Here is an 18,607-nt window from a genome sequence, read left to right as displayed (position 1 = left end):
CCTACAACAAATATTCCACTATTATTCTAGAAACCAATTAATCTTTTGTATAACACTTCTGAATAATTCTGTCACATTATTTTTCATTTTTTAGTTTTTTATTTATGACTCTTTATGAATAAATATTTATGAAATCAGGAACATTTTACTGCAAAATTGTAATGGGTAAAGAACAACTTGTACTGGCTTTTATCTTGTATAGAGTATACATATGCATCACAACTGTGGTGAAACAATTTCCTATACCTTAAACTATACCTGAAATTGCTAGTGCAAAGATCCCCTGCCTGAAGCTTGACTGTGACAGGCAAACACATCCAAGATTCAGTTATTGCCTCTCTATCCATGTGTACTGGAAAACAACCACTAGTAATGAAACTGCAGAATGATATTCAGATCGCCAAAAAGACATAAAAGAACAAAATACTTCACTCACCAAGGCAATACCTTGAGTTTCCTCATGTGCCACTCTTACAACATTTGCAACACTGGTATTAATGTAAAAATATCCAGAACCTTCTTTTATGAAAAGTTCTGCCTGCAAAACCAGAAAAGCATCCAAAATTAGGTTGTGTCTTTCTAGTACATTGCTGAAACTGGTATCCTTAACACATATCATACAATTTTTGAAGTTTTCCTCCCTGCAGTTAGAAAGTAGCAGAATAATTCCTTACCTGTATGTCAGGGTGATTGTAAATGGAGACATCTGTAGGGTTCACTTTTACATCTTCCACTAGTATCAGTTCAATAGTGGCAGACACTGGTAGAAGAGGTTCATACTGAAAGAAACAATTCTAGCTGTTACAGCAAACACTAAGAGTCAGAAAACAGTGCAAGTCTCTTGTGTGTGCAGGGAAAGATGCTTAAAACAGATGAACAAAGAGCCAGAGCTGGAGAAGTTTAGGTTAATAGAATGTCCACAAGATCTAGTAATTGGCTCAGCAACTACCTTGCTTCTACAGGTAAGGTCATATACAGGACATGCTGGTGTATTCTGCATCTCTGACCAAGACAAAGAGCAAAGGCCTGTACATTAAAGATGTAGCAGAATCAGTTAACCAAGTCTGACATACACAGATAGGATATTAACTCAGAGACATGTTATATGTTCATACAAAATGATAAAGCATAGAGACAGAATGTTTTCTTCTACTTCAAGTTCATCTTTTTAGGATTCTTCCTAGCAAGCCACCAAAAGAAATTCTTCCTTAAATGTAAGTACATAAACACTGGACCAGATGCAGGTTTAATCATTCACTCATAATAACATTTGCTTAGAAAGGGAAAATGTTTTGGTTTTTGTTGGGTTTTTTGGTTTTTTTTTTTTAGGAAGTTAGTATTATATACCCATTTCACCTAATTAGTAGAATTATTTCCTTGATGTAGAAAGGATGTCATCTTTCCCTAATATAATAGGATGCTCCACTTAAACATGGAACAGTGATCAAGACATCTTAATACACCATCTATTAGATTTTTATTTGCATTTTTGTCTGTAAGAAAGAAGTCTAAGTATGGACAGGTTTGAAAGCAGAATATAGCAGTCCATTTCTAATGTATTTGAAAAAAGCAGACAAATTACCTAATTTAAAGAAACAACACATGAGCCTATGTAACTGTACCAGAAGTGGTATCTACAACTACTCTTCAACTATCAAAAAGATTCCTCCCAAACTTAGAGACTAGAACTTAAATAGAACTCCGGTGCCATTTTACATGTGTGTATCCCACACTGAAATACAATAAACTTCTCTGAACTCAAGGCAAAGTTTAGAGAATTCACTTTTCTAATTATCTCTAAATTTAAAAAAGAATATTGAATATTGGTTTAATAAAGCAGAGCACAGTGAATTACAAAATGATTGCAGAACACCAAGTGTTCTTATTACAACTCAATTTTCTTAAGAGAAAAAAGATACAGAACCAAATATCTTAGGTGGCAAAGTAGCTGTGTCTCTAATCTAGTAATTTTGACTAAGTTATAGTCAAATCCTTCAGTGGAAATGCATCTACACCATGCTTCCCAACAAGAGCAGACTGGAAACCTCAGTGAAAAGACAAGAGCCAACTGGCAATACAGATTGTCTTCCAAAGAAATTTACCATCCAGATGCCAAACCTGGGACATACTGACAGAAACCTGGGCCACAGGATATTTCACATTACTAGTGCCCGTCTGTTACCTGCTTTGAAGTAAAAATACTGTAACCTTGAGCTCTGTATTTTACTCTTTGTCTCAACTCTGTTTTCATGGTACGTGATTCAGAACCACATATAGTCGAAACTCACTTAAATTTTGCTTAACAAAATTAAACAGAACTTCAATTTAGTGAAGCAGGATATTTTAAGAGTTAGTTACTATGCATGTCAGGTTGTTCCATATGCTGAAACCTGCCTTTATATTCATTTAAAAAAAGTGACACAAACAGAAAATTGCCATCTGTTTACATCTGCCTTCTTTGTTCATCATCACTATTTTTTGCTGTTGTTCTTCCCTATGTTGAGTACTTATCTACAAACTAAAGTATTTCAGGGAGTGGCTAATGACTTGTAAAATTAGAGCCTATGCTTATGGCTGGCACTGTACAAATGAGTAGTCTCTCCCTTCCGGAAGATCAATGTGAGACCAAAGAAAAAAAAAGTATTAGTCAGAGTCCAGATTTTACATATGGTCCGTATGAGGATATCAGCCAGCTTTTGCTTTGCTCATGCAGAACCTTTCTACCCAGTTTTGCAGTGGAAATAATACATTTGCTTTCCCCAGAGACAGCTGCACTAAGCACATGGTTGCCTTAGTGAAGGACAAGCAGCAGAGATTCACCAATTCATTAAAAAACCTAAATCGAAATAAACCAAACTGAAACAATTCTTTGTAATCCCCTTGCCCAGATGGTTTAAAAAAAGGAAAAAAAAAAAGGAATTGGATATATTTGATATGTATAGCAGCAGGTAGCACAGACGAAAGCAGGAAAAGCCATGAACATTATAAAAACATTGTGTTATGAATCTGTCTTCAGAATCAGCTATGGAGCTGCCTTATTTTTACATTACTATGCACTGAGGAAATAAATACATAGGAACACTATACATTAAGAATCCCAGGAAAATGGCAACAAAAAAACCAGAGTTCTGAGTACCGGTATTTTTACTTTAGCTGCCTTGAGATGGGATTGCTGGTATCCTGTTGCAGTTGCAGAGATGGCAGTTGTTCCAGACTCACGATGAACTATAACAGTCTGTAAGCCTAGAATCAAACAAAAAGTCAAATAAATCTAACTATGGGGAATAGAAAAAGATTAAATGTACACTGCTAATCTCTTCCATTATCTTCTAAACAGACCAGGATTTTCTCTTTCAAGACAGGTTCTAGCCATTCGGTTTGGTCCTTTTTTTTCTTTTTTTTTTTAAATGGCAGACACTTAAAATGCACATGAGAGACTGAAAGAGTTAATGTCTCAAACATTGTGGTGGGGCAAGTTCTGCTTAAAGACAAACGCTGCACAGTGAGGAACCAATGTGAAAAGCCCATCAGCTCAGGCATCAGCAATAGGAGGGGGAGGGCGTGCTGGAGGGTGCGCAGCTCCCTGTTCTGATAAAAAGATCAAACAATGGCCAGGTCTGCAGGGAAGGAGAAGTTACTCCACAAACGACCCCCAAGCCCAAAGGCTCACAAACTGCTCCTTAGCCTGACCAGTTCAGGTGTCTGCCCAAAGGAGGGGCAAGGATGATAAAAGGACACAGACTGAAGCCCCAGGTGCGCAAGCCCACCAGGACTGGACCCCTCGGCTGACTGAACCAACACTGGATCCAGGACCGGTGAAATCTTTCTCTCTTCTCTCTTTCCTTTTCCACAATCCCTACACCTGAATCGTTTCAAGACATAAACTGTTGACCAAGTCTGAGACTAAGAGTGGATCCAGCCACACCTAGGCCCTTCTCTGAGGACGACTCTGGAAAGCAAGGGGGTCTGCTCTGAACCTGATGACTCGACAGGAGGGATCTCCTTATCCCCTGAACTGATGTATATGGTTACCCTGGGTTATACGGTTTATGGAAGTAGTCTTATGCCAATTCCTGTTGTGAGAAACCCTGCCACCTACTATCATGTCTCCCCAGTTCAGTTTGTTTCTGTCATGAATAAAATCTTTAACTGATCATTTGGTATCATTTCACGTTAATTCAACCCGAGGGAATTTCAAATTAAACATGACTCCCTGGTCTGTCCAGTCTGGGTCGTGACAGCAGATTGAGGATAAGATGAAATGTGACTACAGATTACAATAATTTCTTTAATCAAGCTCACACGTTACCAAATAAGTTTAATCCTGACCTTTTTCAAACAATGAAATGCTCATTTAAACTAATTCATACCGTGCATTTTCTTTTGACCACTTCCATCTTCTTTCAAAGTCAGCTCCATTGGCACATCAGGCTCAATATTAGCTAAGGACATTTTTGTTGATTCCCAGATAACACTAAGAGAACTGAAGTTATCAAATTTACTGCCCTGCTGGTCATATGCAGTCAAATCCAATACTGGATTGCGATAATTTGAAACAGGAACCTGAAAAATAATGAATACTTTGAACTGAACAGGTACAAGACGATTTTTTAATCACTAAAAGAAAATGTATGCTGAGTTGCATGAGATTTATTATAACACTCATCACATGAGCCATTAAAATGAGCCATCAGTGCAAAGTCATTAAGCTGTACTTCAGCTGCAAGGGTTTGGTTCTTTTTTTTTGGGGGGGGGGGGGAAGGGTTAGCCAGTGAATTACCTTAAAACAAAAATTGAATTACACAGCTCAAGTATGTCATCTTTGGAATTCAAACAAATAATGAAAAATATTGCTATTTCTCAGAAGACATAGCTCAAAATTCTAGTGTTCATCTTCTGAAAATCATAGCGATAGCAGTGTACTGATGTAGTCTAACTGACACATAACGGAAAAACAGAAAAACAGGTGAACTGTGAAGTGACTTAGAATATGCAAAAATCTCCTTAACTTGTTATTACGTAGAAGTTACTTAAAATGATTCATCAACTCAATACACATTGCCGTTTTATAGAAGTAGGATGACTTTATATTTCCCTGCTAATATTAACATGACAAAACACACAGTTTACTCAGCAGACAACATGTGATGGCACTCATTAGGATATAGAAGAAAGAGTTCTTTATGCTTTATAATCTACACATATGCATTGTCCATCTGTTGTGACTCAGATTTGCAAAGCTGAATACACCTTATGTCACTAAACAATACTCATTGTATATGCTTACATAGGTATCTTCATGTCAGCAGTGTTTGTGCCTTTACTAGTAAGACACACACAAATGTACACTCATGTAATAATAAGTGTATAGTAAAATATGTCTTTATATATACTCAATGGAATAGTTAGTTTAGAATGAAGTGGTATAGGGAAAAAGTACTTTTCTTAGAAATAACTGCTGAGAACATTTCCCCCCTCCCTTTTCTTTTTTTTTTTTTTTAATAAAAAAGAAATTTATCTCAAAACAAGTCAGAAAGGCTTCCTCACAGCGACACTTTTGTGAGAAGCCACAATCCAAATGCTTTCACATATACCCCTATTTTCTGGTAGGTCCCTTTATAAGCCTGTTCAAATTATCACTGTAGGAAACTTGCATTCAGGCTGCTCTCTGCAGGAGCCAATGATACCAGTGTGGCCCACAACACTAGAGTTCCTGCTACGCTTGCAGCAAGTCAGATACTTTATTTCTTATGTGGAGGTCCAGACACTGATTCTTAAGTTACAAAGACACATTCTTTTCCTGTCACTTCTCAGGCTTACCACTTGCTTGTTTTGTTGCAGCAAAGGGCAGGAGAGATCAAGCTGAGGACTTCCATAAACAGGAGTCAAAGTGAGTCGTGAAGGGACAGCACAGATGAACTTCACAACAGCAGGCTCAACCGCTGGAAAAGGGTTGGTGATTGTGGGGCTGTTTCCAACTGTTAAGGCAATAACCTGTACAATTATGAAAACAGGTAAGTGAGGAAAGAGAAGAGGACTACTGGGTTCAAGCATATTCTATTTCACAGATCTCAGTTACACTCTGATGTCAGAATGAACAAGCGAAAATACGATTCTTGGGGATTTACAGCACCATTAAGACACAGGAAGATGTGAAAGGAGGTACATATTTCAAGAACAGTTCTATACCATTGTCAAAGTACTATTCCTGGGAACTTTCTTCCTAGGTATTCATGTTTATTACTATCAAACTTGATTCAAACGACAAATCTTTTGTAACTTCACAAGCTAACAGGCAGGTGTTTTTCTTGCAGAGCGAGAACAGCACAGCCCAAAGACAATATTTATAGTCACTTCACTCTGTTTAAAAACCATCCTATGTTTATTATAGATTCCTTTTTTAGGCCTCAACAAAACAAAGTGGATATAAACACAGAGAAGGCTATCCCAGCAGGCTGAGGTAGCCCTGGTTCCCTGCTTTATCCACTCATGCCTGATGCTCGCCAGAGCCATATGTGATCCGTTCTGGACAACACTTGAGGACAGACAGCCAACGCATGCACAGTCATCGACAACAACAACAAAATGTTTTTCCTTTCTGAATTATCACTTACAGAAATAGCTACACTTTGTACAGTGTCCACTGAGGAAATCAGTTAAACAATTTGGCAGCCACACCAAAATGCTTAGGCCTTGCAGAATTACAGGAGAAAAACATTAAATCAAAGCTAAATGCTTTATAGACTGGCCAGGGTGAGTAAAGCAGGATAAATCACTTCTGCATGTTGGAGAAAACAAGACCAGGTGGAAAATATCTACAGCCACTATCACAATGACTGCACAAATATCAGAGCAGTAAATTCATATGGCTGTCTTTCGTTTGACTAAACAGAATTACACTGGAAGGTAACTTGGTTAAGAGAAGCAGGTTAGACAGAAGAGTCAGTTTACTGCAGTAACCTTCTGCTATGATCCTATTTATGCAAACCGAAGCTGCACTTTTGGGATCTAATGTTTAACGCATTCCACAACATAAGGTTTCTGTGACTTGGCTTTATACTGCAATAAACCCATCATAAACCACTTTATAACATAATGCTATGAAATGCTCACTCTAAAACCTGGACCAGCATCACAATGCATAAACAATATACTTACCCAAGTTCTTTACTGGCTTACTATAAAACCTGCTTGTTATATAAAAGGTATATGGTATTATAAATCTGTCTGAAGCCTGTTCTCAGTTGCCTTAGCTCAGTGTTTGACAGAGGGCAATACAAATACCTTCTGGCACTTACTTGCTCTCCCAGGCTTTTGCAAGACACTCTAACCCAATGCTGGATGTTATTTCGAGATGTAGGAGGTCCAAATAAAGACAGACCAATACTTTCTGCATCCTCAGTGGTGATGTTCCTGAAGAACTTTGAAGGTTCTTGGATCCATGGTCTAGGTCCTCCTTCAAATAACATATCTTTAGAGGAACCCAAAGTCACTAAAGCAACAGATGGAGGATCAATAGTCTGTAATGAATGAATTAATTACAAATTAATGATTCTATTTACACATAGTTTGGTTGTACTTTGCAAAAGATACTTCCTTCTTAATGGAAGAGCTATCTTTGTTATTTTGATTAGGCTATGATTTTTCCCACACAGTGGTTTGTAAGAATGGTTAAAGAACAGAGTTGTACCAAAATAGTTAGCATCACCTACAAGAATTCTGTCCAGTCGGATTATATTCAGTGGAACCCATGGATCCAAAGAAAAGTTTTAACTACATTCTAATCACATCTCTTTCATGAAGAATTACAGCAAAAGACCCTTAATATGCCATTCTGAGCACATTCAGAGATAACATTCTACCACATTTTTTAAATAGACAACTTCAAATGAATGAAATAATGGCAAATTTTACTTTCACTTGACAGTTCTCTCTGCAGCATGGTTCTGTGCATGTAATTATTCTCCGACACAAGTTTTACTTCAAACCTCTACAACAAATTCTACACTGATGTGCATCACTGGGACAGCCTGTGGTATTTATCATCACAGAAATTAACCTGACATTTTAATACACAATAACCATTTGTAGCTTGTGTTCCACATCACCATATTACTTAGGTGTAAGAAAGAAACAGCAGCTAACTTAAAGCATGGTTCAATTCTTTCCATAGGTGTATTTTGGTCGGGAGAGAGAGAAGGCAAAGGTTGGCATAAATGTTCCTCTTTCCTCCCATTTACTCCCTGGTTGTATTTGTAATACAAAGGTAAAAACCCACTGGAAAACTATGAGATTCAGTATCAAGTGTCTGCCTGCCCTTTGAATCCTGTTTATCTTTCTCCCACTTTTTATGTTATAATTATTATTTTTTAAAAATAGATATCTGACATAAAAATGCTGCCTTCCATTTTTGGGCATCATAAATATTTCATTCTGCAGAAAGGAGGGAAAAGAATATGGAATTCTCTGTTCCACACTTCAAAGAAAAATAAGTTCTTCACTGAGATATCCAAGCACAGATTTTTTTTTTTTTTTTTTCTCAAAGTGCACTTAATCTATCCTCCTTGTCACCATGTATTGGCTCTGTTAAGTACCCTAGAATCATTTAACTTTATATATGAAAAGCAGTGTTACAACACCTCAAGGGACTTTGCTAATAAACGTGAATGATACCAGACATATGAAAAATTCCTAATTAAAGGTACTATGCCCCTCTCGCACATTGCTGCCAATAACAGAAAGTTTACACACTCTGCTTAGGATGTCTCAGCATCTTCAAATAATTATACTCAGCTATTTAAGCTATTTGACAGAAAAGCATATTTAAAAAGTAAAATCATCATTACAGTCACAAATTTGTAGCATTTGCAGAAACTTTTGTTCCAGATTTGGGGGAAAAAAAAAACAACTATGGTCAAATGTATTAGACTTCAGCTTTGCAGATTCAGTGCTAGGTCTCTGAAGATGAGGGTAACATAAGCATACTATTTCATATTTCCATATATTGACCCTGTACTCAGGTTCATTATTCCTGTTTTCTTTAGTGAACTGTCCAACCGTGAAATATGTTTCTCCCATTTGTAGGGAAAAAGCATACACTTTCACAGCCATATAGGCAAGCCAGCTTTGCTTTCTTGCAAAAATCAGTTTATATACCATTAAAACAGAAATGATAAGTTAGGTCTACTTTCATTTGCTGTTATGGACACAGAATTGTGACTGCCCCCTTATTACCCTATTAAGCCAACTGTTAATCAGTTAAAATGGACAGTCAAGAAACAAAAGATTTGAGTCTCACATAATTTTCCACACACATAGAGTCTGCTGAAAAGTAATTTACTAATTCAGGTGTACTGTGCAAAATAAGATATACATCCTCACTCAGATGAGAGTTGACTCCTATTACTGTCCTGCATATTTCTTCAGATGACAGCAATTATGACTCTTTTGCCAAAAGTCTGAAAAATGGGCAAGGATATCAAATTCACTTTCCACTTCAGAAGTTGCAGCATGTGTTAGTTTGCTATCGCACTACTCCTCTGTAGTTGGCTTGCAACGTCCATGTAGGCAAACTCTACTATATATATGCTCCACAGAGAAAGGGTTAAAACATGATTCCCCAAACAGTCCATAAATCTTTTCCTGTGAATCAACCACATACCTCATTCTTTTTAAACATACTTATTACATAACACCAACTTGCTATTTGTCATTTAAAGGCATTTTAAGTGATGGATTGCTTTAGGAACAGCAAAAACAGACTTACTTTTAATGGTAGATAAGCAGCAATGGTGATGCTAGCACTGAGGTGGACGCGACCATGGGTGTAACTAACAACAAGTGTTGTGTATCCTTGAGTTTCAGCTTTTACTCTGACTCCACTACAAAAATCAGCAGTTGGCTTAAGCCTTCCTGTCAGATAAATTAAAAATATATAAATACATACTTGCAGAGAAATGCCCAGGCATTTTAATGCAAGTTCAATATGGCTTTCCTTGACAAAAGCATTTCCACCAGAAGTAAGTAGAGATGTGTGCTCCAACCAAATGGATAAAAACGTTCCCTACTGTCTTTCATCTCAAACCCAACACTTACCGAAGTATCCACATCTCAAACTTCTTTATTGGCACACTGTTCTAAACAGGACATGAGTCTTTACTCTGGTACAAACTGATATAACTTCTATCTCTTACTGCATATTTTCATCTTGCTGTTCTAAAATGACACTGGCTTGTTATTAAGCACAAATAAGTCACACTGCTTAGATGAGCTTTCCTGCACAGAATAACTTGAACTGTACACAATACATCATTTCTCTAGCTGAAAGTAAGGTATTTTCATGAAATTTCTCTGCTTACTAGAGGACATTTTGGGAGGGGTCTATTTTTAATTTCTTTTGAAACAAACAGTACAACAGCATACTACATAGTGACATTTAAAAGAGCTGCTTCTCAGGCAAACAGATGGCACAATGCAGACTGGTTTTACTGGCTCAAGAGCACAGGAAAGAGCTTCCATACAAGAGACACTTGGAAAAAATTGATGGTACATCTGAACAGCATACTGAATTCAGTAGACACAGGAACAAGCACGTTGCTTAGTGTCCACTTAGCCCAGCAACATTAATGGCAATCCTTAAAAACAGCATGCATAGTCCATACTCTTAATAAACCTTACAAGAGGCACTTCTTAAAGCAATGAGCTTTACAATGACAGAGCTTTGGCAAAATTTAAGCAGTTGATTGTCTCAGTCACTTGTGAGCAAACAATGAACAGTGTTTTTATAGAACTGAAAGTAGTGCCGGACAATTCAGGCAAAGTAGTTATTAATCTTAGTGTTCTAAGCATTCCAATGCTACCTCAAACTGCAATATACGTGGACCCCTCTTATGAGAAAACCCATCAGCTTTGTTACAGGAGCATGTTAAAAATACTAATCAGTAGAAAGACATACAGGAGAGTACACATTATCCAATAAAATAATTGCTAAAATGTTTTCAGAGTCCCCCCCCAAACATCAAAAATATCAAAGGGAAGTTCTGCATAAAAAAGTAAATACATTCTCAAAATAAAACTGCTCTTATCCCCACCTCTGAAGTTAAGCACCTCTGTGGGAATACTGTACACAGCAATTGAAACAGTGATTTAAAGGAGATGTGTGACTTAGTAACATCTTAATTTAACTTTCAAAACAGGGAGGGGGTCAAATCACCTTGGAGTGGCCTGAACACACCACGGTTTTCTACTTCCACAACTAAATCAAAGTGTGAGCAGTCGCTCAGTGGGACTGTCTCGCCCGATTCAACATTTGTTAGGCCATTAATCCTCAGGGGCAGCTCCAATATTTGGCCAACACGCGCTTCAACTTGACATGGTGTGAACTCCATCCCACTGGGTTCAGTTACGTACACCTGAAGGAGGAAGGTGACACAGGACAGAGATGTATGAACACAACCCCACAAAAAGACACCAGGAAGAAAAAAAAAAGAAAAAAAAAAAGAAAAATAGACTTCAATATGATCTCCTTATTTTAATTAGCCCTCTCATATACTTATCCCAGCCGCTGACTTCCCTCTGATTGCTGGAAACAATTCTTCTCAGATTTAACATTGCTTTTGTGTTTACCTGCCACAGAAAGGGCCAGGAAAAGCTGGTTACTATTTTAGTGCTCTTTTTCCATAACAGTCCAAGCTCACATTAGCTTGGTGATCCTTTTACTGCTACTTCTATAATTCTGACTGATTTTAAAGTGTGGACTAAGTTGTGCGCTATCTCCAGGAGGTATTATCACCAACTGGGACAGATTTAGTACCCAACCTTGACTTTCACAGTGTAAATATTTGAACTAGACCTGACGTAGTTAGCAAGGCTCCCCAGCCTCCATCACTCACAGCAGCAGGTATGTAAAAGTTAAGGGAACTAATGACCTAAACATTTCCTAAATGGCTTCTTTCTTTTTGTTCCAACCCCCCCCTTCTTTCTCACATTTCTGTTGGCAAAACATTTTTAAAGGTGTCCAGGGCTCAACACTTCCCCACAGTAATATGTCTGAAATCTAAAATAAGTTAACAAATATCTACTGCCTAATCTAACAACATTCTGCTTCAACAAAGAATCTTTATGTGAGAGATACTTTTGAAATCAAAAGGATTACTTTCAGAAATAAGACTGGCAGAAATAGATCTTGCATGCTATTATAGCTGGTATGTTGATGAACAAGCCTTAACTGTATTATTTGTTATTCTGATTTGCTACTTTTCCCATTAATGTTAAAGAATCCACCCAAGACTGACTGCATATTTTGTAACAATATCTATGATCAAAGCTTTTCATTTGCAATATCTTAACTTCCTAACCATCTGCAAATGGCTTCAGCATAGAATATTGAACCATATGGTACAGAGTTAAAACTGTAATCCTTGTGGAACATAGTTAACTGTTCCTAAAACTTGCTCACTGAGGTCAGTAAATAGAACTCTTCAGTTACTCTATGAAGCATGCAATTCCTAACACAAGAACAAAGACATTCAAAAATAACCCATTCAGATTGTGCAATACACTGCTCTGAAAGCTCACATGGAGAGAAGTATTTTTTCTGTCTTCAGGCTTTGACTTATGTTTGAGGATAAGAAGTTTTAACTGAAAAAATCTTCATTCCTGTATCTCTTGCTGGTAATTGTCACACTGCTAAAAAGCAGCATCCCGGGCTGTCCAGAGAATAATTTCAGAGCAAGTCTGTAAACTAAATTCTGCACAAATTTCAATTTGTGTCATTATTTTAATCATTTAAGTTGTTATTTTAAGCATGAAGTTTTGTACCTCTCCAATGCATTTTGTAAAATTTACACAAATAATCTGAGCACAAAACCCAAGCTAATTTGCCCCTCAAAAAAACCAGCATTAGTAGATGCAGCTGTTCCAAGTAAAACTTGGTTAGAAATATCTTTCCCAAAACACACATACAAAAAAAAAAAAATTAAAAAAAAAATCTGCTTATAGCTGTCTCTTCATTATGGGACAGACTTGGCAGTCTTGACCAAACACATTTCTTAAAACTTTTGTCAAAGGGGACTTTGGTGCAACAGAAGTGCAGTATAACAATTACAGCAGTGCTGCACATGGGAATACTTAAAAATGATGAGGTATTTTGTAAAGCTAATGTATATATATTTGATGCAATCAGCTTGTTCCCCACCAGTTGCTAAATTACAGGCATGTATCCTGGAAGGAAGGTGCACTGCCCCAGGGCCTGCAAGACGTGCTTCCTAAATCAACTTCTATGCTCCCTCAGAAACAAAGACCATCACCTTTATAAAGCCTTAGCCAGATGGAGGTTGTTTGCCAGCCTCAATAGCATCCGCTTGGCATAAACAAACCTATTTCATTTATGACCATGCAGTTAGACAAACACAGCCTCTGGATCCCACATTAGCCACACGTGCTTAGTACATTATCTTAGTTTTTCTGAGGTCAGGAGCAAGTTTCCTCTTCTCTGTCAGGTTTCCATTCCAATGCTTAGCTCTTTGCAAAAGGCAGAGTTAAAGCATAGATTAAAATGCCTGAATTTGTGAAGGTAGCAGAGTAGTACTACTTCACAGTAATGAATATACACCACAGCAGTACTTACTTTTAGTTTCTATTCTATAATGATACAGGTCTTGCAGTTCCTAACAGCCTGACAGAGAGAGTAAGCACTGCCACAGTTTCATTAAGGAAAATTAGGACACAAGGAGATATTTCCAAATCAATAACATTCTAGAGAAAAATATTTAAGATTGTAGATTTACAGTGTTAACCAGAGCAGCTTTTCACCTATCTTTGCACACTCTTTCCTGTGGGGCCATTACATATGTTGTTCCTGTATTTTCTTCACTCCATACCACACACTGACCACCCTGACCAAATACTAAGAATAGGGTACGATTTGCACAGAGAATGCAAAATCCCTCTTGGGAGGTGTATTTTTCATTCCTGTTTCCTCCTACTTTTCCTAAAAGATTATTTTTTTCTTGGCCAGCTTTGGTATCTAGATTCATTATGTGGCACTGTATTCATTTCAGCCACTGATCCTGGAAGGAATTTCCTTGGGCACCTTGATGATATCTGTCATCCTTTTATACCGAAGGAAAACACCCACGTCTTATCCTGCAGAATGCATTTTTAGTTTGGCTTGTCTGCTTAGATGGCTAAGCCAGTAGTAAATCACTGTTTCCTTCTTGCACCCAGAACTTTCGACACGGAAAAAGACTTGCCAAGGAAATAAGGAAGGGGCAAAAGTGGGAGTTAGGTTAATGCAGTGGAGAGAGCTTGAATTCCCAGAAGCACAAACTCTGAAACTGGTCACTTAACCTGCCACAGGGCAGGCAGGGAAACCTCTTGGGAACATTTTGGAAAGGGGAATGTCTATGGCATTCTCAGCTTCTACACTGTTTCCAAATCCATATTCAAGAGCAACCAGGGAAAATAAGAGTTTTACCTTCATTTCTCCGTAATGCAACGGATTCTGAACATCAATTGCCTGAATAATGCTGATGCCAATATCACTTCCAGTTGTCATTACTCCTTTGACTGTCACTGTAGCAACTGCCTGGTTAGAATAGGACCAGCTGAAATTTCCACTTCCACCATGAGCCTAGAATACAGAAAGAAAATCTTTCAAATATTTTATGAAGTATACAGTTCTCATGTTTCTTAGCTGTCAAGCCTTTGAATATGTTGCATGAAAACCAGGGACACACTGAGCAACGACAATGTTGTTATTGAGGAAATACAGATAATATAATGCCTGAGAACTTTCAAATAAGCAAGGTGAAGTAAGAGATGAGAAGATTACTACCCTTCAATTCATTTTAAATTTCAGCTTTCGTCATGCACATATCCTATGTGCTCACCAGTGCTGCTAATTCAAATATCTCTCTCCCAGCTGCAGACGTCTGATGCTCACAACTCCCAGTGCTAGAGTCAGTGCTTAGAGTTAGCAGAGCATTTCACAAATCGGCACACCAGAGGCCTGGCACATGGGATTATTGTACTTCTGAAAACTCCCACTGTTTCTCTTTTGCTGACAGCCAAAGTGCTGATTTGGGGTCTCAGAGCTGCTAACCTGACATTCTACCTACTAGCTTCTTTCAATGGGAATTGTTAAGGAATCTAAAGGGAAGAGAAAAGAAGGTGGGAGGCAGGGAGGAAACGAGGCAAGAGGGGAAAAAAAGAAAAAAAAAAGTCACTCTCTTCTTGGCATCAATTCCTTATTTTTATGCTGAAAAATAGCACGTCTACCTGCAGCCATTCAACAAACATGCTGCTCCAGCAACTGATCAGCCATGGAATGAGCAATAGGCCCATATGGAAACTGCCCACTCTTACCACAAGCACTGCAAGGGTCTGCAAAATGTACACTTCCACAATGGCTTTTCAAGGAAGGAGTCAGAAACTGCCTAACTTACAAACTCAGGTTTAACATGCAGGTTCCCACAAAACCCCCCAAACCAACAAAAAAGAAAACCCCACTCCTTTCCTAGAGCTCCCAGCTCTTGAAGGGTTGTTTCAAGATTAGAAGAGCTTAAATGATTGGAATTATTCTGCAGAAGAGGAAGAACTAGTTACTTGATATTATGGTCCACATCAATGGAGACAAATAATTATATCCACTGTATGAGCCCTTGGCAGCCAGGAGAGAGTAATATCTGCTGCAGGTTCATATTTTATAAAGTGAAGGGCCAAAAAACATTTTGCCAACATACACAGAGTATTGTCTTCCTAGATGTGTAATACTGGTTACCAAAGAAACATTATCATTACAATGCTGTAAAATGTATAGGTTTTAAACATTATCATTGTAAGCTATAGGAAGCGTCTGTTGAGACAAATACTGTGCAGAAAGGTACACTGAGAATAATGCATTTTTAAAGCAAGTTAAAAAACTCAAAACTTTCACACTCCAAAATAAATTTCAGAGTTCCATCAGAGTAAAGCAAGGGTGAACATAGGAGTAATTGGTTTTTTACATGTACTGTTTTAATTTCTCTAACTTCCTCAGCATTTGCTCTAACTTGTTTCATAATTAAAGTAAAATTGAACAAGATGATAAATCTTGTCTAGAAAGACAGTGTGGAAAATAAAGAAATCTAGATTATGCAGGAGCTTAGCTAATAACTGTTGGGGGGGTGGGGGGTGGTGGGAAATCAAAAGGACAGTCATTTCCCTTTTTCCTTCCCATGAGCATGTGCACAACCTGGTTACAGAAAGAACACCAGACAAAGACAAATGGATAAATAGGTAACAGTGTGTGACAGGAGATACATGGGATGTGGCAAGAAACATCTGAAGAATGTAAAAGTTCAGAATGTTTTAGAAAGATATTTTCAATTAAAACAGGGAAATGAGCAGAAAACATAAAATAGAAACACCCAATTCTTAATAATTCTATGGAGTCACATCTCGTTGCCTTAAAAAACAGATGCATTACTACATTTTTCTCTCTAGCAGTCAGTTTGCTCTGAGGAGAGAAAGGGTAAACCAGCTACTATTTCAGTCTAATCATTATCCACAGCTTGTGGATAGGCTATCCACTATCCACTCCACAAACTGTTACAAGTGACAGTGATACCCTCACTAGAAAAAAAAATAACCTCCACATACTTAACTTCACAAAGATGGCACTTCATTTCTCTAATGCATGGAATGAAGGAAATGTGTCCGCCCCCCCCCCCCTTTTTTTTCCTTTTTTACTTGCAACAGAAGCATCTTATTAGCACAAATATGAAGAAAGCAACCAACAAAAAAACCAGACAGCTGACAAAGTAAAGCCTAAAAGTCATTCTGATACCATCTGGAAGGAGTTACTTTAGCTATAAACAGAATTTGGCTAGATCCAAAAATCCCTTTTAACTTATTTTCAGAAAAAGTCTATTCACCAATTTAAAATAGCCTGACTCAAAAACTATCAAGTAGGAGGCAAACACTAATCTGCAGGCAGGAACAACAGTCAAGCTGTGTGCTATTGTAAACAACCACTAGTATTTTTGAATGGGCTGATTGGGACAATTGGACATTTTCAGTAAATGTAAACTAATTTAAATGTTGGGAGAAAAAAAGTTTTTCTGTTTTTAATGAAAAAAATCACAGTAAAGTAAGAATACTGATGTAATTATTGGAGTAACACAAAGGAATGTTCTCTAGTGAGATATTTGATGATATATCCAAGATAAGGTGAGACAAGAATAGAACTGTAAAAGAGTTGGGAAACAGAAAAACACATTTACTTTCCCTTACTGGGAAAACTCTAGCAGAAGTTATGATGAAGTACTGAAAATGCTTATCTGTACTAAGAATTTTTAGCACACTCTGCTGGTGTGGTTGGGTATAGCATGAACTAAACCAATCTAATCCCACAGCAATTAAAAGTACAGATGACAGGACTAGACTCAATGGTGTTAACTTCAGATTTACACTAGGGAATGCAACTTTATCTGTATGGGATTGATTTGTTTACTTCAGACACCACGTGTCCCACTGCCTCTTTTTGTATACTGTTTACCTGAAGACAGACCCAAAACTCAGCACTACTCCATGCTAAAAGGGAGAGGTAGGAACTGTGCAAGAAACACTTGAGGGCAGGATCTGGGTATGATTGGGATAACAGTCCAGGCTGGGGAAGCACAATGTTCTTTCCTCCAGTTGGACTATACTCTGGATACTGGAAGACAAGCCATTTGCTTCATGAAGTGTATGGAAGGATTGGCAGCATGGATGCTAAGACACACATAAGAGGTGTAAGAAAAAAGTCCCTTTGGAAGGGCATACTGTAAATGAAACTGTGGCCTTTGCCTCCCTATAACTTTTTATTACAAGCATGCTGATGTCAAAGGTTGATAGGGCGCTGCTCATTAATCTTGTCATGCCCTTTCTGCAGTCACTTCATACTCCGATTCATACTCCCATACTTCCATCCCTTTACAGTAAATGATAGCCTCTAATTATTACTATTAAGTTTTGTACTTAGGATGTTTTCTGTAATTCCAAACCATTCTGTGCATATGTGTGTGGTGCATCCTTGAGGGAGAGAGGAAGTGAATGAAAGACAAGAGGTAAAAGTTGGTGGGGTTTTTATGTTTGCTGGTTTCTTGTGTGCTTTTTTTAAACTACACATTAATTCCTGCAACTAACACCCAACAAAATTCCTCCAAATAAAGTTTTGGATATCACTGTGCCTGAAGTATCCAAAGTCAACTCTATATAAGTGATTACAGGCCTCACTGCACCTGTTTGAGCAATACTTCCTGCATTTAGATACTTCTTTGGCCTACCTGTATGGTGTACTGGTAGACTCCTGCTTTTGGCTGCCAAGGAAATGTCAAAATGCTGGGTGAAAGAACTATGGGAACATATATTTCAACATCTTGCTGGTTTCGCACTGGAACTGGTAAGGTATGAACACCTCCATCCTACAAAAAGCAACAGCACAGTATTATAAATGGCACCATAGCGCTTCCTAGAATTAATGTTTAATCCTTATATAGACAATTTGTTGAAACCATCTCAGAGAGAAAGGAAAGCAACTATTTAAGGTCACTTATAAACAGTGTTACTTGTGAGCAAATAGTCA

The 18,607-nt window shown here is 37.8% G+C and overlaps 1 protein-coding gene across 4 annotated transcripts in view; it reads right to left on the bottom strand.

Annotated features, from left to right (window-relative positions):
• NUP210 (nucleoporin 210kDa) overlaps positions 1-18,607 on the bottom strand; it is a 66,537-nt gene that overhangs the window by 24,783 nt on the left and 23,147 nt on the right. For 3 of the 4 annotated variants that reach the window (XM_010584411.1, XM_010584414.1, XM_010584415.1), the window contains 10 exons: positions 18,309-18,446; positions 14,477-14,632; positions 11,213-11,411; positions 9,767-9,912; positions 7,299-7,520; positions 5,821-5,994; positions 4,371-4,563; positions 3,137-3,243; positions 675-779; positions 437-538 (listed from right to left, as the gene is read on the bottom strand). In XM_010584411.1, the coding sequence (XP_010582713.1) occupies positions 437-538; positions 675-779; positions 3,137-3,243; positions 4,371-4,563; positions 5,821-5,994; positions 7,299-7,520; positions 9,767-9,912; positions 11,213-11,411; positions 14,477-14,632; positions 18,309-18,446 (1,542 nt within the window). The remainder of the gene's footprint in view (positions 1-436; positions 539-674; positions 780-3,136; positions 3,244-4,370; positions 4,564-5,820; positions 5,995-7,298; positions 7,521-9,766; positions 9,913-11,212; positions 11,412-14,476; positions 14,633-18,308; positions 18,447-18,607) is intronic. The other variant, XM_010584412.1, reaches the window with a different exon arrangement.

This window comes from Haliaeetus leucocephalus, unplaced genomic scaffold, assembly GCF_000737465.1.
Source record: "Haliaeetus leucocephalus isolate CR32 unplaced genomic scaffold, Haliaeetus_leucocephalus-4.0 Scaffold984, whole genome shotgun sequence".
Classification (NCBI taxonomy): Eukaryota; Metazoa; Chordata; class Aves; order Accipitriformes; family Accipitridae; genus Haliaeetus; species Haliaeetus leucocephalus.
Note: the sequence above shows the minus strand (reverse complement) of the source record. Positions and strands in the feature narration are given on the sequence as shown.